This window comes from Danaus plexippus (assembly GCF_018135715.1).
Source record: "Danaus plexippus chromosome 29 unlocalized genomic scaffold, MEX_DaPlex mxdp_36, whole genome shotgun sequence".
Classification (NCBI taxonomy): Eukaryota; Metazoa; Arthropoda; class Insecta; order Lepidoptera; family Nymphalidae; genus Danaus; species Danaus plexippus.
In genome coordinates, this window is record NW_026869857.1 from 437,958 (window position 1) to 457,545 (window position 19,588).

The 19,588-nt window shown below is 43.7% G+C and overlaps 2 protein-coding genes across 7 annotated transcripts in view; one reads left to right on the forward strand and one right to left on the reverse strand.

The window, feature by feature from the left end:
- The first annotated feature begins 41 nt into the window (after window positions 1–41).
- LOC116776866 (uncharacterized) lies at window positions 42–5,645 on the forward strand. The gene is made up of 5 exons (XM_032670143.2): window positions 42–394; window positions 3,637–3,741; window positions 3,937–4,065; window positions 4,903–5,008; window positions 5,244–5,645. The coding sequence occupies exons 1-5, from the start codon at window positions 182–184 to the stop codon at window positions 5,642–5,644; spliced, it is 954 nt and encodes a 317-aa protein (XP_032526034.2). The 5' UTR covers window positions 42–181; the 3' UTR covers window position 5,645.
- A 680-nt stretch (window positions 5,646–6,325) lies between these two features.
- Window positions 6,326–19,588, reverse strand: part of LOC116776761 (spectrin beta chain, non-erythrocytic 1) — a 59,117-nt gene continuing 45,854 nt past the window's right edge. For 5 of the 6 annotated variants that reach the window (XM_061529019.1, XM_061529016.1, XM_061529015.1 and 2 more), the window contains 28 exons: window positions 19,231–19,358; window positions 18,900–19,012; window positions 18,446–18,519; window positions 17,581–17,707; window positions 17,020–17,194; window positions 16,457–16,558; window positions 16,069–16,179; window positions 15,538–15,712; window positions 15,205–15,384; window positions 14,819–14,943; window positions 14,416–14,555; window positions 14,138–14,286; window positions 13,853–14,049; window positions 13,264–13,425; window positions 12,869–13,017; window positions 12,432–12,618; window positions 12,081–12,216; window positions 11,528–11,695; window positions 11,200–11,334; window positions 11,024–11,129; window positions 9,971–10,137; window positions 9,402–9,622; window positions 8,709–8,863; window positions 8,321–8,393; window positions 8,094–8,185; window positions 7,621–7,809; window positions 6,753–6,825; window positions 6,326–6,671 (listed from right to left, as the gene is read on the reverse strand). In XM_061529019.1, the coding sequence (XP_061385003.1) occupies window positions 6,563–6,671; window positions 6,753–6,825; window positions 7,621–7,809; window positions 8,094–8,185; window positions 8,321–8,393; window positions 8,709–8,863; window positions 9,402–9,622; window positions 9,971–10,137; window positions 11,024–11,129; window positions 11,200–11,334; window positions 11,528–11,695; window positions 12,081–12,216; window positions 12,432–12,618; window positions 12,869–13,017; window positions 13,264–13,425; window positions 13,853–14,049; window positions 14,138–14,286; window positions 14,416–14,555; window positions 14,819–14,943; window positions 15,205–15,384; window positions 15,538–15,712; window positions 16,069–16,179; window positions 16,457–16,558; window positions 17,020–17,194; window positions 17,581–17,707; window positions 18,446–18,519; window positions 18,900–19,012; window positions 19,231–19,358 (3,918 nt within the window). In that variant the 3' untranslated portion in view covers window positions 6,326–6,562. The remainder of the gene's footprint in view (window positions 6,672–6,752; window positions 6,826–7,620; window positions 7,810–8,093; window positions 8,186–8,320; window positions 8,394–8,708; window positions 8,864–9,401; window positions 9,623–9,970; window positions 10,138–11,023; window positions 11,130–11,199; window positions 11,335–11,527; window positions 11,696–12,080; window positions 12,217–12,431; window positions 12,619–12,868; window positions 13,018–13,263; window positions 13,426–13,852; window positions 14,050–14,137; window positions 14,287–14,415; window positions 14,556–14,818; window positions 14,944–15,204; window positions 15,385–15,537; window positions 15,713–16,068; window positions 16,180–16,456; window positions 16,559–17,019; window positions 17,195–17,580; window positions 17,708–18,445; window positions 18,520–18,899; window positions 19,013–19,230; window positions 19,359–19,588) is intronic. The other variant, XM_061529020.1, reaches the window with a different exon arrangement.

Sequence of the window (19,588 nt, forward strand, 5' to 3'; positions counted from 1 at the left end):
CAATGGCGCGGGAAATTAATGATTGTAGAAAAAAAAAAAATACATCCGCTCCTTTCCTAATATTCGTTAATTTATCGTCAGTCTTTTTTTATGTTTTGTAACAACTGTGCGATAATTAAAAAAAATAAATTTATTCTCTAAAAACAAAATATAATAATAAATAGTCGCGTTTTATGTAAATATGAATTTAAAAGGACCTCTGTTGTTTGCGTCGTTGGTGATTTTGGACGTGGCGTCGTGGACCGTCAGACGGGAGGACATGGAACTATCGGTTGATGAGAAACCGGTGAATAAAAACTCCTTGGAGGATGCTAGGGATGATGAGAGACCGGATGTGATGGAGAAATTCAAATACGCCAATGGATACGATTATCAAGGTTATAGAGAAATGAAGGTATGTAATTCTTTTTATTATTTGTTTTATTTTACAAGGGCGTCCTGTGTTTGTCGTAAAAAATTTAGGGATTTATGAAAAGAAACCAATTTTGAAGTTGTATTTTTTTAATCGGTAATTTTTTTTCTGTTTAAATATTGCCATATCTCACTGAGATATCCGACTTTGAATGGTAATGAATGTATGCTCTTTATTCCAAATTGTATTATGCTTATCGCAGACAGGATGTCACGGTAAGATATCAGTTGAATGAAGTTTCTTGAAACAACTATCGGTTTTCTATAGACTCGCAGGGTAGGCGTACAGTACTTAGTCAGTATTAAAAGACAAGTTCAGAGAGCAATTATCGTGTTGAGACCGAAAAGACGACATTGAGGTTAAATAAACAACCCATCTCATACTTGCGGTTTTTTCAAATGTGTACAAAAAATATAATACAACAAAAATATTTTATAGTCATTAAAAATACACACGTTATTTACAAAAACTGATGCTTTAAGATTCAAATTTTTTTTTCGTAATTCTATACGAATGATTTTTTTTTTGCCCTCAGTTTCGCCTTTAGTGTAGATAGCCATTGTTTTTATGGATATCATGCGTCGAGATTGCTAAATTAGTTAACAAATAGACATGAATGGCTACATCGATCTATGAGGAATGAGAAGGAAAAAAAATAATATTATATTGGAGGGTCAGCTGCTAGAGTTGTATATATATACATCGGATTAAGTGTGCCCTTCGTAGTTTTTAAAAAGTATGACGTCACCAATGCCTTGGTCTTGATTATCGTCAGGGTCTCAGGCCCTTGAAGGTAACCTAGTAAACGATTTGTCGAACCCTTTATTTCGAAGAGGTCCGATCGTTACAAGCGCTGGAGCGAGAATGTTTTTGATCGGTACCCTCGCCTCTATTTATACCAATCAACACATTGTGTGACCACACTTGCGTGAGTACCTACGCAGGTGGTTTTGCTGGCCACCCTGAACCATCCATAATTAATTATTTATTAAGTCAATAAACGGTAATCTCTCCGTTATATATTTATATATATGTGAAAGTCGTGTTAGTCACTCTGCACTCGTGGATGCTGTATGGCTTTGGCTGAGATTTTGTAGGAAGGTGGCTTAGTACTAGGAGATGGACGTAAGACTGTTCACGTGTGGCTTGATATAGGGTTTTCCATTAAGGGCGCTTGATCTTTGAAATGCAAAAAAAAATACATGTAGGAAAGATATTTGCGAAATTTTTTTTTTATTTGGAAGGTCTATCGACCCCATTATGTATGGAATATGACATCATTCAAATGACCGCCACGGCTTCGGTTGGTGGCGCGCACACGAAAGGTCCAATTTTCGATGACTCTGGCGCACAAATCGGGCTGTATTTGATCGATGGCGTGGCGTATGTTGACTTGGAGGGCATCGGTGGTTTGCGGCTTGTTGGCATAGACCTGCGACTTAAGAAAACCCCACAAGAAAAAGTCCAGCGGGGTCAAATCGCACGATCTCGGTGGCCAGTTCACGTCGCCTCCGCGCGAGATGACCATGTCCAGAAATTGCTCGTGCAGAACTTCCATCGTAGCGTGTGCTGTGTGGCACGTAGCGCCGTCCTGTTGAAACCACATGTTGTCCAGATCCATATTCTCGATTTCAGGCCAAAAGAAGTTGGTTATCATCGACCGGTATCGCTCACCATTGACGGTGACGGCCACACCATTATCGTTTTCGAAAAAATACGGACCAATCACGCCTCCGGCCCAAAATCCGCACCAAACAGTCACTTTCTGCGGGTGCATTGCCACTTGGTGAACCTCGTGTGGATTGGTCTCGTCCCAAATACGGCAATTTTGCTTGTTGACATAGCCATTCATCCAAAAATGCGCCTCGTCGCTGAAGATGATTTTTTTGCCAAAATCGGCGTCAACTTCCAACTGCTCTAATGCCCAGTCAGCGAACACACGGCGCTGTCTATGGTCATTAACCTTGAGCTCTTGGGTCAGCTGGATCTTGTACGGGTGCAGGCTCAAGTCACAACGCAAAATTCGCCAAGTTGTCGTCTGCGAAAGGCCGAGTTCCTGTGCGCGACGCGGAATTGACTGCCGCGGGTTTTCGAGGACACTGTCGCGCACAGCGGCGATATTCTCGGCAGATCTCGCGTTACGTTGACGCACGGGAACCGGCTGATTGTTAACTGACCCGGTTGACTCGAATTTGTCCACCAATCGACGGATTGTCGACTCGGCAGGACGATCATCGCGACCGTAAAACGGGCGAAGTGCGCGGAACGTTGCTCGAACTGAAGACCCATTTTCATAAAACAATTTTATGATTTGCACGTGCTGCTCGACACTGTAACCTGCCATGGTGGTTTGGGAGGACGGAATGAATATAACACACTGCATTTGACAGCTGTCACTAAAACAACATGGCCGCAATCAGCTGTCAAAGTTCAAGCGTCCCTATTGGAAAACCCCATACAAGTGTCATGTTATCCCGAGGAAATACAGCACTAAATTTTATTGTTTTGTATGAAGTCACTGGATACACACTATTCCGAATAGATGTCGTTGCGGGTTGTGATCCATGTAATGCTTTGAGATATTTTTTAAATTTCTCTTCATGCCCCGCCCCGGTGTTTTTGCGGACGAAGTCGCGGACAAGAACTATTATTGTAATGTTTGCATATCAAAGCAAATGTGCTACATGATCGTCACAATTCGTCCATCACCAACTTTATCCGTGCGAATGGGACCATGGTAGTCACTGCAGCCTTATTGAGGGTCGATCCAAACTACTTTTCACTCGCAGCCTCCGTGTGTGTCTATACCTATGGTCTAACATGGACCAGGATGAACAAAATTTGTAGTGATTCATGTTAACGTAATTTTTTTCATCTACCAACACACTAAGAAGACAAGTAAAGTCTTTAATCAATGTTAAAACGTAATCATATATATACTAATTTTTGTCCGCGACTCCGCAAGAACATTGGAGTTGCGATTAGAGAGCTGTTAAAATGACTCATACAGTAAACAACGTTACGCCTTTCCTTTTAAAAAACCTGAATACAGGCTGCAGAGCCATCTGCCGGGATGATATGTAAATCTAAAGCATTGGGCGACCCACAAATACATAGAAAAAAGAAAAGGTTCAGCTATGTAGGAGTTCAGTGACACACGTACAGTAGGATTATATATATATATAACGAGACAGGGTCTGTTCATACTCAAGGAACTGTTTCAGATATCAAACGTGATCCGAAGCGGCAGCGTCTACCTTGAAGGTCTCAGCGGAGCTCTCCTGGACTACCGACACATGCTGGAGGCGTGCGGATCTAACTCCTCCGAAGTAAATTTAAAAATATTCAATAATATATCATCACATACAATATATATCTCCAGAAAACCACGCTTCGCTGGATGCTTGTAAACAATAAAATGTTTAATAATATAAAAAAAAGCAAAAAAATAATATTTAATCAAGGATTTTTTTATGACATAGAACTTCGTTTTGACGTTTGCGTAATGTCCCTGCCCCCCACAGACTAGTATGCCAGAGAGTTCGGAGTCCTGCGCCTCCGCCTCCGAGGATATCAAGCTGGTCCAGAGACTGTCGGAACTGGCGTTGGAGACCACGAAGAAGCTCAGGGACAAAGGAAATGGGATGGATAAGGTGGCTCTCATTTAAAATCTTTCTCACCAGCATGGGCCTATTTTACTAAGATTAGGTCATTTAAGTTGGAACACACAATATCTGTTCTATAAAGAGCGTCTTAAAAGAACGATTTTTTTTTTTTTTTGTAGCAAGTTTTGAATTAAACAGAAATCCAAAGGAAATAATCATTTTAGGACCACATTTTTTACATCACCGTGTTATAAGATCGCTTCAAATTCCTGGCCCTGAACGAGTGAATGACCCGAGCCGCCGGGATAGCGTTCCGTTCGCTTCACTCGATAACTATTTGAATACAAACAACATTGTGTTAAAACTTTGTAGACACAACTCAGGATATGAACCGGCGATTTCTAGGATGTAGGTCAATGTACCACAAAAGCCGGTGGCGTATTAGAGTTGATTAAATACGCATTTTATATATATCGGATTTATTACGAATTCATTGTTTTAAAGACAGGACGCCAACCTCGCTGAAGTCATTAATGTCACTCGTTTCAGTACGTTCCAGATATTTTAAAATGAAACTTCAATTCTTCTAAATGTTCTTGTATTTCTCGAAGGTTCTTCATGATCACATTCTCTATGATCCTCACTCGCTGAACTCTGCAGTCCGCTGTCGTGCGTCCAGACGTCATATTTATACCAGAATTCAAACATAGTTCTATTCTCTTTGATTTCGTTTTACTTTTAACAATAGTAACGACGACCAATAAGTTGTTATAATAATTGATGCCAGCCTTGAGTTATTTCCATGTTGCATCCGTCATTGAAGCTGCTTGCGCCGATATATATATTTTGACTGTTATCTTAATAATTATATATCTCGATTCCAAGGATGATCAAAGCGAGGAGAACGAACTCATTTTACGATTAGCCTGGTTCCTGGACCAGCTGGCGCGGTTGACAGGCTACAAACAGAACGACACAAACATTCCTACAGGTATACATATAACTTACGCGTGCTCTCTGTACACTCACAAGTTCTTTAAACGAGTCTGTGATTTAAAAAAAACTGGCGAATTACATATATATGTCGTTAAAATGTAAATTTCACATCTCTTGATGTTCACGTAAATAACGATAATAATCACATACGTACTTGTATAATTTTCACTCGGTAGATTAATCGTTTTTATAGAAAAATCGAGTTTTCACAATAAATATTTCGGTTACAGATATAAAAACTTCCACGGAGAAAACGAGAGAAACGAACTTAAAAGATTCCCTGGAACTGCTGGAGACGGTCGAGAACGGTCGCCCGCTGTCAAAACTCCCGCCGGAACTAAACGTCAAGTCGGTTGTCAAACGGTCAACTGTCGTGACGGAAGTCGCCAAATACTATAACAAATATAAAATATGGACCGGAAGTAACTCGAACGACATCAAATCGGACTACGACGTGAGCAACGATCTAAATATAAAGCCAATGGCGAAGCGGTCGATACCGAACAAGAAATACGTCCTCTTACGTGTCACGAAGACGGGAACGACCAAAACTATGAATGTACGTAAACTGTTCAGAAAACCGAACGTTGTGAAGGTTGTCGTTGTGAAGAAAATAAAGAATAAATACTGAATGTTTCATTGTTTATCTCAAATTACATCCGTTTATTTATTAAATAGATGTTCACAGATAGTAAAGTCAAAGTTAAAATTAACCTCTTAAAATTATACATCGTTTTTGACGTTAAAATCTATATATATCAGTTATGCTGTTGTGTGCCTTGAAGTTGCATCATTATCTGTTTAGTACATTCGGTGGACACGTATTAACATCCTCGTGGATTTAACTTCAAATATTTTATACGGTTAGGGAATGTTAGTCTCCAGTTAATATTTAAATCAGATGCCTTAAGCCAGTGTGACAAGTGGCGCCCTCTGTACGCACTAACTATAACATACTATAATCCTTAGTTATCTCTGTGACTGATTATAATGACTCATAACACTGAGCCGTCGTTGTTAGTGATGGCGACATTTGAGTATCAGCTCGTGTGTGAACTATGAACACCGGCTTCAGACGGTTTGTAACACATTACTGGAAGTGACGCTGAACAGTAAGCTCCTCGGGGCTCGGACATAAGTATGTTTCAGTTTTTGTGTAATATCCTGCATCTCTTGTCCTGTGACCCGCTATCGATTTCCCGTGACGTCAGTGAACAGGAAGATAAGAATAAATTTAAAAATGGTAACATTATACAAGCCTCAGAAGGGAGGGGCTTTTTATTCCGATTTTCGCATCAAATAAAACGAACGATTAATTCAAAATATATATAATAGTAATAATAATAATAATAAAAAAAAGTGTTTACGTAGTACGAGGACGAATGGTAGCGAACAATTCAATCGCTGCAGCGCTTTAAGTGATAACGTGGTATAGACTCGGTAAATTCAACATGTCCGTCGCGGGGTCGCGCTGGTTATCTATCAACAATATTATTATGGTAGTATATATTTATTATGCTTGTATCGTCTGTATCTTCTCTTCTGTCCTCTACATGTGACTCTGCGGCCTCTTCTTCCTGCTGAACAGTCCGCCGAACACTCCCTTCTTGTCTTTCTTCTCTTTCCCGCCGACTGACAGCTCTGATTCTCCCGAGGACCTGGAATGATATACGCTGGTGAAATACTGACAAGTATATATATATATATATATATATATTATGGTGGAGCTGAGTGTATACCTGGAGGCCGGTCGGTTGTCCAGAGCTGGTGACCCTCCAGATACTGAAGACGGTCGACTGCTGCCTCCGTAAGCTGTAGAAGACCAGATATTATTATATCACCTGGAACCTACCACCTGCCACTAGCTGGCTAGAGTTCATACCAGCACTACAAAGCTCTACAACACACTGAACACAGCGAACACCTCAAACCAACAGCCATCTACCACCTGGCAGCTGGCAGCTGGATTTTAAAGCCAAGCCAATATAAAAATAAATATAAAATTGACAAATAGAGAGTGCAGGTCTACAGAAAACGTGTTAGAAATAGTCCAAGGACAAACGATCGGTTTAAAATTAATCAATGGTTAATGTCAAACGACCGTTAGCCCTCGTTTAGGTTCCATAACGTCCAAAACGAACATACACTGCACTCTGTGAAGCACGTACAGCAAGTGGGCCGTCCCTGGGAAGACGTGTTAGTACATTAAGATACAAAGATAACAAAAGATATTCTCACATATATCTATCTTTGAGGATATCTTTACAAAAGATAAAGTGTTAGGAAGAGATTGTATTACTGTAAATAAAATAAATCTGCTGATTTCCAGCCCGGCTATAGGATGCACCAGCACTGAGCTCCAGGCTCCGGAGGGAAGCGGGGGAGCTTGTCATATATACCCGTCTCCTCAACCATCTAACTACCAAGCACTGCTCTGATGCAGATGCTGACAGGTCCAAGGTTTTCTCATGCCTCTCCAGGTTGATCAACACAAGCTGGAGGGAGTCCTACATTCGGTAGTACACCCCCGGGCTCGACTGTCTGTTCGCGACTGTCGGTGTAGCCGTGAAAACCTCGTAACTGTCAGTGTGTCGTGTCCCCACTGACCCGAGTCTCCCCCGTACTGTTCCTGCCAGTTCCTGTCTTCCCTCTCCTGGTAGCTCCTCGTCATCCTCTGGTAGTTGTTCACCAGGTTGGTCACCTTCTCCCTGTCTCTCTCCGGCAGCGCGGGGGGTCTGTCGGGCCCCGCGGGGGGCCTGACCACGGGCGGGCCGGGGGGCGACGGCGGGGCCTCGGCTGCTCCGTTCGTTCAATACACATTATATACTTAACCTCATCGAGTTTCGTTATAAATAAAAAAAAATGGCGGGACATCACAGACGATACATCGCAACAATGGACGGACAAAGGCGACACAGACGTCAGACATACAAATTAAATTATATATATGTAATGAAAAGAATAATGGAAACTCTTAAAAATCCTTTATGTGATAGTATATGTATGTAATACGCCTATAACGTTGTGTGGCGGTGACCCGCCACTCCATGTTGTGTGATGGTGGGTGTCAATGTCATTACCGTCTCTCTGTGACCGTATGAACTCGGCGTTGAGGTCTCTGCCGTTGGAGAACCTGGAGCGGCCCCAGGAGTGGGACTCGCGGTCCGAGTTCCTGGAACAGTGGCGTGTATTAGATATACACAGATAGACATGCATTCTCACTAGCTGGGCATGATGATGCTATCGCCCTATAAACACTGTCTTATCGAGTTGTTCATTCTGAACTGTGTCATATCTCTCGTCTCACCTGAGCACCACATCTGCAGTATCGTCCACTGCCGGCGGCTGTCTCGGCGGCAGAGAGGGCAGCACTGTAGACTCTGAAAATGAAAACAATATATTTATATATATACATATCACCTGTAGTAGAAATTATACAGTTTGTGAGGACGCTTGGACGGATTTTGATACGACTTTCCGATTATATAGCTCACACATCAGAACAGCAAATGCTATGAAGTATACAGCATGCCTTCATAGTCATGACACCATGTCCCTGACGATTGGCTCACATACATATTATATATACATATACATTGAAAATTATTCTAAAGTCTATGAAGACAGAGCTGCTGTAAAAAACTAGTATATATATATATATATATATATATATATATAGTTATTTTGCTCCTTACCAATATGCCTGTCTGCGGAGACTCGACTCTTGTTATCTTCTCTACCGGCCTGACTCTCCTTCTGGCTGGTGCGATGTTCCTGCAGTATCTCGGCCTGGGTCCTGTGACGCTGGGGTTCCGGCGAGGAAGCGGCCGAGGATGACGAGGACGCGTTCCTGGGGAGACAGGGATGGTGATGAGGATTTAGATATAAATAGTCAATCTGCTTATACTTAATGAAGACATTGTAAGCGTTGCTTAACACATTTAGGTTTCCAATACTTTCCAGGTGTCAAATCATGGCTGGACCTAGCCTTAAATTCCAGGTGCACAAGTGATAAGACCTGTATTGAAACCGTTTTCATATGTAACTTCTGGAAATCACATATGCTTCCTTGTCTCGATACCAGGAGTGATTTATGATGGTACTTAGTTTCCAGCTGTACTGGAAATTAGTTACTAATATTACGTGACTTGATCAGCGACCTTATCACGTTAAATGCGTATATTTTCAAGTTTAACATTTAAAAACCTCATATGATAGTATCAATACAGGTGTGTGAACGAAGAGCTGGAAGATGTGTGTATTCAATTCAATGCGAACACCTGGTAATAAAACTGGTTTGAATTTACTAATATTTGATTACTATGTTTACAAAGTAATAATGTCACTTGACCAAATGCGAGCCCAACAGCTGGATTCAGTATACTAACTGCTGCAATCTCCTCCTCACGTCCGCTGTAGGTGACTCCTCGGCGTTGTAGGGCGTCAGTTGCAGCTGGGGCGGCAGCGCTGCGTGGAAGGCTAGCTTGGCGACCCACTCCGCTAGCAGGTCCCTGGACCCGCAGGAGAAGAGGTACTCCGCCCCATCAGCGCACGACAGACGGAACACGTGCGACCGCTTGGTGTAGTCGCTGGCGGGCGTGCAACGAGCCTGGGTCGAGGGCAGGATGAAGACCAATCAAAGACCAATCATAGTTAAAAAACACTGTGACTACTGAACCCGGATCCCATTACTTGGTTCCACTCGTATAATTTTGGAATCCGCATATAATTTACTCTATGTCCTTCTCCATCCTCCCATCTATCTATGTACCAAAATTCTCCAAAATCGATTCAGCGGTTTCGGCGTGAGAATGCAACAAACAGACGAAGTTGCTTCCTCATTTTAATGTTATTCCTGTAATTTGTCTATTTGACGCAACAAAACATATATTAAGTTGTTTTTCTTATAAATCCGAGTAACAATATATAAAGTGTATGATTAAGGCACTGTCCATACATTGAGTATAGCGACAGGTGGCGCCGCGGCCTTGGAGCTGGCGAAATCCTCCTGGTCCCTGAAGAAGCAGAGCAGTTGACCGCACAGCACGGCGTAGTACGACCTCCAACTCCTCACGGCCGCTCTCACGCCGCCCGAACCCGCCTCCTGCTTGCGCTCCAAGTATCCTGGACGCAGATTTGAAAGGTTTATAGTATTTATACTACTCACACACGCACACACACACACACACACACGCACGCACGCACGCACGCACGCACGCACGCACGCACGCACGCACGCACGCACGCACGCACGCACGCACGCACGCACGCACGCACGCACGCACGCACGCACGCACGCACGCACGCACGCACGCACGCACGCACGCACGCACGCACGCACGCACGCACGCACGCACGCACGCACGCACGCACGCACGCACGCACGCACGCACGCACGCACGCACGCACGCACGCACGCACGCACGCACGCACGCACGCACGCACGCACGCACGCACGCACGCACGCACGCACGCACGCACGCACGCACGCACGCACGCACGCACGCACGCACGCACGCACGCACGCACGCACGCACGCACGCACGCACGCACGCACGCACGCACGCACGCACGCACGCACGCACGCACGCACGCACGCACGCACGCACGCACGCACGCACGCACGCACGCACGCACGCACGCACGCACGCACGCACACACACACACACACACACACACACACACACACACACACACACACACACACACACACACACAACACCACACACACACACACACACACACACACACAACACACACACACACACACACACACACACACCACACACACACACACACACACACACACACACACACACACACACACAACACACACACACACACACACACACACACACACACACACACACACACACACACACACACACACCACACACACACACACACACACACACACACACACACACACACACACACACACACACACACACACACACACACACACACACACACATATATATATATATATATATATAATATCTGTAACTACCTTCTATTTCGACCGGAGGCAGGTCATCGTGTTTCCGGTGCCGCCTGAAGCTCTGGGTCCGCCTGCGCGTCGTGAACGACGGTGTCCGTTTAGGAGTCTTCACCACCTGGTGATGATGATGTAATAATTGAGACACTTATGTTAACAGTGACGAAAGATCCGTGTGTGTCACTCACGCTCATGCTCTCAGCTCTCTTGACGTGAACATCCGGTTTCGGGAGGCGGTCGAACTGCGGCGCGGGGCTGAGGGTCTCCTCCACGGAGCCAGCCAGGCTGCTGTTCATACCGGAGCTGGATAACTGACGCTCCACCTGACGGGACGGAAGTATAATGATATATATATATATATCAGCTCGGGTCGATGAACCCTGTCGTTCCATCTTTGTTTGAATTTTTATTGATATAATTCATCTATACAGTTCAAGGACATAACAAGGTACGGCGTGTGGTGGGTCAGATAGCTGAGTGAATATCTGGTAGACTTCTTTCACCACCAGCCCTCACCTGTACAGCAGTTCCTCTCTGCTCCTCTGTCTCCCTCCGCCGCTCCTCCGCGATCCTCTCCATCTCTCTCTTCCGCACCAGCTGCATCCTCTCAGCCTCTTGTCTCTCCAGGTGTTGCTTGCGGGCAGCCTCCTCTTCATTCTTCTGATCTTTAAAGGCTTTCTCGATCTGGAGTCAACCATACATGCATATGCGTATAATGTTCATCACTATTGGTAAAGGCCCCCTCAAATTTATATGAAGGGGCCTCCTGAATGAGAATACGGACTTTATTTCATATCCTTCCTATAGCAATACAGTAAAGACAGAGTTAGTTAGTTTGAATTCGCTTATTCCGTGAACTATATGCTTTACCGTAAAGCATTACGAGATTACTAAGTGTCAAATAATCAAAAAAATGTTTTTATTTACCAGAAGTACTTAATTATACTCATATAATACGTGTAACATTAAATATGTTAAAAAAATGCAATTCTTTTGGCAACAATACTTATTATTATTCTATCAAGGCCCCTATACGCTCGAGGCCCCCCCAACAAGGGGCCCTACTCACCAGCGTGATCCGTTTGAGTGCGAGGAACTTCTCCTTCTGCGCGTCGATGGTCTCCTCCAAGTCTCGGTGCCTGTTGATCAGCTCCTCCGTCTGCGCCAGGCTTTCACCATATTTTCCATCACGGACGAGAGGCACTCTGCGGATGTGGAATCAAACGAGACGAAATAAGGTTAAATTTATGGTAATACTGTTATTAATCATTGTTAACTGATATGTATATATATATGAGCCTTAAGAATATTAGGGCTTCCGACAACAGCTCCTGTATCGAGAATAATATTCAAGGTGATTAATAAATCCAGAAGTTTATGGGGATGTTCGTAACAATGATGTATAAGATTCCACAAAGACCTGGAAGATATCCAGCGGTCCAGCGCATCAGCGTCCCTTAAGAACATGAGTGCGTCCAGGTGGTGCTCGTATATCCTGTTCCGGGCGCTCCAGGCGTGGTCCAGCGCAGCCCTACGAGCCCTCAGAGACGACATCCTCGTCTCCACCTCCTGGGACATAAAGTGACCCTCGCGGACCAACTTCTCGCCTGGATATGAGAAGAAATCTAATTAATAATGTTATATATAATTTTCAAAATATAAAAATTAGTTTTTCTCTTTATTTAGCATAGAATAAAAATATATTAAAATCGCTCCATCCAGTCAAACTTATGAAGTGACAAACGTTAATACAGTGCAGACGATTTGATAGCCTCCGTCCTTTTTCGGAGTCGGTTAAAAACTATACAATATCGTTTGTGAAACACTACACAGGTCAAGTTATATATCTGTTCTGACCGTCGTCATAGAAGGTCTGGAAGCTCTCATCCTTGGCGTGTATCTCAGCGGCGAGGTCCTGGTGTCTGGCCAGCAGTCGTGCAGCGCCCGCCACGTCAGAAGACAGCTCGGGAGCGGTCACGCGGGCGAGGGTCTCGTTGTTCCAAGCCCTGGAATGATATAGCAATGACGTCTCAGATTATTCTCGACGAGGTTATCCCAGGTGTTAGTCAATTTCCAGCCAATACCTGTGATCGAGATGTATTATTAATTTGGAGGCTTAAATGATTAAAATCGGTATGTTAATGTTTTCACGAGCAGTTTAGTGGAATGATTATATGTAATAGAAAATATTTAAAATACTGTGACTTTAAGAAACCTTCCCGCGAGTTAGAGTATATATAATGTATCCTCACATAAGCTCCTGGTATTTGTCGAAGTACGCTTTAAGCTGATCAGCCAGTTCCAGCTGGTGTTCGCTGTGGGCTGCCTTCTCCTCCAGCGCTTCCAGCGCTTCAGTCACCTCCTCCAGCTTAGACAGCACGTGCTCCTTGGCGTCGGGGAAGGCTTCACCGAGACTGGAATACAATTTGACATTAATTCTCATAAGCTACTCGAGGACCTGTCACATGTTTTTATATTGGATGAAGAGGAGCTATTAGGATTAGTTCAGAGGTTCCCAAACTTATTTTTACTATACACACTTTGAGAATGAATTATTTATCAACGCCCCCATTTCTTCACCTACCCTAAAACCACTATATTATCCTAGCTAAATGTCACCCGGCCTCTGCACACCGGCCCACATTTTCCGGGTCTCTCACCCTCCTCCTTCAACCACCCAGATTGTACGCGAATGAAGTAAGACTATTAGCAATAAAGGCACTGATCTATCTTCTTGTGTATAATATTAATTATTCTTCTTTATCTTTTGTAATTCTTCTTTTTCCTCCCGAAAATACATCTTCATATATAATCTTCTGCATTTAATTCTACACGTCTCACCTGGAAGCCCTGTCTCTCAACATCTGGTGCTGGTCTCTGATAGCCCCCAGCTCCGCTCGCAGCGCTTTAAGCTGATGCAACTGAGAGGCTGCTGGGGACGACAGCGCTGCAAGCGCCGCTTCCTTCTCATTGACCCAGGCCACCGTCTCCTCAGCGCTGCGATCGAACTCGTGGACTTGACGCGCACCAGCCAACGCCTGGACACGAGATCAAAATCAACTAATTTTCTTCAAGAGATGAATAACTTTTATATGACTCCAGCTTCTAGCATGTCACATATGTTACCTCCTGCCTAGCCAGAGCCAGCTCCTTGAGGTCGTCCCACAGTCCTCTTATGTCTTCTATCTTCTGCTTCACTCTTTCCTCCTCTGGCGTGTTCTCTTCCAGGAGTGCCGCCCCCGCCTCGCAGACCGCCTCGATCCTGCCCTCGTTTGCTACGGAAGTCATGTTATTGTTATGTTTTTATCTACTGTGTACAGTCTTAATGGAGTGATGTTTTATTTTGAACTAAGCAGCTTAGAGTGTGTGTGTGTGTGTCTGTGTGTGCGTGTCCGCTTTTATACCATGCAGCTGCTGCATGAAGTAGTCGAAGGCCTGCTGCAGCGTGTCCACGTGCTCCACGTCCAGGCCGTACTCCTCGCTGGCCGCCACCGTCATCTGCTCGCCGATCCACTCCTGCACCTCCTCACACTCCTGGACGAACCTGCTCATGGAATAATCGACATAAATAAATATGATAATTTTCTTTTTCTAAAAATCTACTGAATTGATTTTAATTTTTCAATTTACATACATGTCACTGACGATTGGTTGACACACACACTCACACTCACACACACACACACACTCACATTTTAAAAATCGCTATCCTTGTTTCCTGAATCCAATTCCGTTATCGATACAGAAAGTCACAGTTAGTAGCTGATGTATTTAATGTTGTCAAAGAAGCTGGTTCATGATACTAACTTGAAATATTTCAGGCTCTGCTGCAACCTCTGCTGACGCTTGGCCGACAGCAGGTTCATCTCCTCGTAGGAAGCTTTGAGCTCGTCCAGCTTGCGGCGGACCTGCTCGTCTTCGTAGGAACGATCCTGCAAGAAGAGACATAGTAAGAGAGGATATAATAGCAAAGACCTGGAAATATTACAGCTGATCATGATCACTGATGCTAGAAGATAGATGAATGGAGAACTGACACTTTAAAATGTACTTCGCCTGAGCAAGCACATGAGGGTAAGTTAGTATTAGAGATGTGACTTGCGTTCACTGCTGTACCCATACCTCACTCTGTTAGCTTGATAGTCGTTTATGTTGATTACAATCAAATATTAGATTATAGCGACGGAACCCACCTGGTAGTTCTTCTCGATCCTCGCGATGGTTGGTTGGAAGGCCTGCAGTTCCCTCTGCAGGGCTTCCAGTCTCCTGGCCAGGGCCAGGGCGGAGTCCTCGTCCCGAGCCAGCTCAGCGCCGAGGATCGCCCCGCGGCGCTCCGCCACCCAGGCCTCCGCCTCCCAGATTTCGCTCAGCAGCTGTACAATCACATATATGACAGTTATTCCAAAAGATATCTTCTTTATTTGAAAAATTCCAATATTAGCACAACGTAGTAAAGAACGTCTGGTGTAAAACCGCCCGTGTATATAGTCCCAGGGTATGATATACTCGGATACAATTCTCGTCACCTGCAGTAGGTCGCATCGTTCCCTGAGCGCGGCCTCCCTGTGCGCCGCCCTCTCGGTGATGGTCCTCAGCGCCGCCCTCAGCTCCCGACTCCGTTGCTCGAGCACAGCGCTGGCGAAGTGTCCCCTTCGAGACAGCGCGCTGGCACGGCTGATCACCGCAGAGATCGTCGCCTCTCTGACACAGATAATAAAATTAAGATATATATATTCTTGTATATCAAGTCTTCTTATATTTGCATACAATACAGTATATCTACATTAGATATATTTATATAATCTATCACAGTTGATCTACAATATTCTGCCAATATCATTTAAATTTAATATTTTATTTTTTAAATTAATGGTTGACTTAATTTAAAGCTTCTAATACTATGGGCTCATATTGTATCTTAGCTGGACGCCACGCGGAAGCGTCCTTCGAGCTGGACTTTGACTACACTGATTGTACTCCGAATTAATTTCCCATCCCAACCCAGTTAATAACATATATCATATATCCAGAAGTGCAGGTGTCGGTTGCAGCTGTACCTGGCGCCCAGCTCGGCTCCGAGCGCCTGGTGTTTCTTCAGCAGGGCCTGCGCCTCGGGCAGGGACCCGCCCGCCTCCTCGGACCATACCGCTGCCTCGTGCTCTTTTAACCTGGACAGGTGGAGAGGTCAGTAGCCGATTTCGCTGTACGGTATTGTTTATTTGAGAATATTGCTTTCAAGACATGATATTTTAAAATTCCAGTACGAATTACTATAACCCAGTCTCATAAATATACCAAGTGTTGGGGACACGATGGCTCAGTCAGCTAAGTGTGTGACAGCCACATACAAGTAGCGGGTTCGAGTCCAGTTTGTCAATAAATATAGATATAGATGTTGTATTTGAATATCAGTTCGTATATAAAGCCTGGATTGGCTTGTCTCACCAGGCCATCTCCTCGTGCGCGTCTCTCTCCCAGCGGTGCAGTAATTCAGCGTCCTTGAGGTTCTCCCGCCTGATGGACATCGGTTCTTGCAATTGTTTGTATCTGGAAAATACACAGATATTATTATATTATGTAATTATGCTGCGTGTGCTCGCCACAGATTATACATCACTGTCCATAGAGCCAAGCAGTTTTACACAAAGCTCACTAGATGTCGCTACTAGATACAACGTAGTTATTGTAGTGCTGTGGCAGAGTTCGTGCGGTAGACTTAAATTTTTTTTTTAATACTCTTCAATAAATAGGCCAATGAAATGGAAAATTCAGGCTGATTATTGTATGATGTGGATCGGGTCGTGTGCGATCTGGATAGTTGTTGGAGCCATGTATGTGTTTAAAGAAATAAAGGTATCATTAAATGACTGTCTGTCTGCTTGTTCCGGTCGATATCTTTAAAGGCTGAACCGTTCCTGATGGGACTTTCACTGGCGGACAGCTGATATAACCAGGAGTGACTTGGACTATTTTTTATGTCAAATTTTTAGTATGCGTTAAATCCCTACCTCTTGACAGCAGTGTCAGCTTTCTCGAGGATCTCGTCGGCCATGAAGTGTTTGTTGTCTGCGAGATGTCTGGCGGTGTCGGCCAGTTGCGTCGCGGTGTCGGCCTTCGCCCCCACAGCCGCCTCCAGACGAGAGTGACGCTTCAGCAGCGCCGACACTGATGAGAGGTCTTTACCTGGGGATTATAACATTGTGTTCAGGTACTAAGGGTCCAGTACCGGCGTCAATCCGTTGGTAACAGTGAATACTCAGGTCTGACATCAACAGCGGCCGGTCTCTTCAGTAACTGGCACTGAGCTGCTGTCCCTCGCTATGTCACATTTAATGAGACTTTCCCGACTGTTCTCTGAACTTGAACTGATATATTTTTTAACTACGCGTTCATAACAGTCGCTGCGGAGTAACCGACACGTCGGCAGTATGCGTTATAAATAACTATAAACGCGTAGTAAGTGCGAATAATATTAGTTTTATTTCGATCAGAACATTTAATTGGATGAAAATATTATTTATTATCTATACAAAATATATACTTATATTATTGTGTGTCTGTCTGTTTACCGTGATCCTCGCTAAGCAACTGTGCCTCCACGTCATCAAGCCAGGCGGTGAAGTCGTCCAGCCCCCGGAGGTACACGCGCGCCTGGTAAGCCTCCTGCAGCCGGGACCTACGTAGTTTGGATGCGGACTGGAGACAATGTGGGAAACATGAGATAGATTCTTATATATAGTCTACACATTTTCCTTGTAATGTAGTAAGTTATACTATTAATATCAAACATCACCAGGATCACGATATTCCGCCATAATTGATTGATCTCTTCACGTTCGTTACTATAACATAAACGTCGCCGTGTGACGTTCAGTGACACGCACACTGACGAGTGTTCATGGATTGATGTATTATATATGTGTGTGTGTGTGTGTGTGTGTGTGTGTGTGTGTGTGTGTGTGTGTGTGTGTGATGTACAACACACATGTATTATTTATATATTTTCCATAAAAACTATCTCCAAACGCTTCTTCTTTATATAAACTTTGATCGAGTTAAATCCCACATACATGCGCGTGCGCAGTTCTTATTAAGACGGATGCAGTGTTCAATTCATCTGTTGATTTTGTTATATATATGTATATATGATATCGTCTTCCACCTCATCACCGGATCAGTGTGTCTTACGGATGGATAGAAAGGTTTTGCTGGGCGTACTTGTATATAAATATATATATATATATACAAGTCATACAGTATTGGATTTATAATTATGTCACTCGAGATATCTTCTGGGTGCTACAAAATGGCCGTCGAGTCATGTCATTTATCAGCAGGTGGAGATGTATTAGATTATCCACTGCCTTGGCCACTTAATGGCATTGATTATATATATATCGACTATCAATAAGGTTCCTATAGTATGTGCCTCACCAACAGATCAGTCCACAGGTTTTCCAGGTCCTCCACGTGTCTCGCTATTTCCTGGGACGCGTAGTGCTTTGCCTCTGTATAACAGAACGGTTAATAGAAATTAATTAATTTAATTAAAGGAAACCAAATTCAGTTCTTGAGATACAAACGTCCACACAGACAAACAAATGCTTATGTTTTCTGAATATATATAATATAATAAATATATATATATATATATAATATACACACACAATATCATGCGGCATAGTTTGAAATGTTTTCGTCACAGCGTAACAAACAGACACACACTCCTGCAATTATGATATCACGGTGACAAGAGACTGACTTATTAAATTATACAAAAAAAATAATATAATGACATTAAACTGTGAAAACATTACCAGTTTTATGGATACGGTCGGTTAAATTCATTTCAATGCCGTAATAATGCGTGCAGGTGTATGTCACTCACCGATGAGGTCCTCCCCAGCTGTAGCCACGTCGTCGATCCGCTTCTTGTTGGCCGCCAGCTCGGACTCGAAGGCCGCGTGCTTCTGTATCTTGCTTTGCAGGTTCGACAGCTCCCTGGGGATTTGCAGGTCTTCGTTATATACGAATGTCTCATACATCCTAACCTTTTCCTTTTAAATAAAATTTCTATGTCAACGCGGACAAAGTCGGAAAAAACTACTATACATATATACGAAAGGCGGTACGGATAGCGACTTATTATTCCTCTGAGTTGGCGAGTGTTGTTAGTGTGCGTACTCTTTGTTATGCGACCTGTCCAGGTGCCAGCTGACCTGTAGTTAGCGTCGTTAGCGATCTGCATCTTGAGGTCGATCCACTCCCTCGCGTGTGTCACGTCCCTCAGCAGCTGCTGCAGCTGCAACGCCTGCTGCAGACGCTCGGCCCGTGACACGCACGACAGCTGGAAATATGAAACACACACATACATATATATATATATATATATATATAAATCTTATTATTAGTATTATTCTTGTAGCCAATTTTATATATGTATATCTATATATATATATTTCCTACTTATTTTATAATCATACTAGTTTTTTGGGACATATGTATTTGCTGCCTTTTCTGTACTAAAATTACCGACATTATTTTTATTAAAATCTCTATTTCTTGAGTACATTAACA

Bases quoted from the DNA above. Each gene is read 5' to 3' on its own strand.
- LOC116776866 (XM_032670143.2), top strand. From the start codon at position 182: ATGAATTTAAAAGGACCTCTGTTGTTTGCGTCGTTGGTGATTTTGGAC. The intron at 3,742-3,936 runs GTAAATTTAAAA...TGCCCCCCACAG, and splicing joins GCGGATCTAACTCCTCCGAA to ACTAGTATGCCAGAGAGTTC. The intron at 5,009-5,243 runs GTATACATATAA...TTTCGGTTACAG, and splicing joins CGACACAAACATTCCTACAG to ATATAAAAACTTCCACGGAG.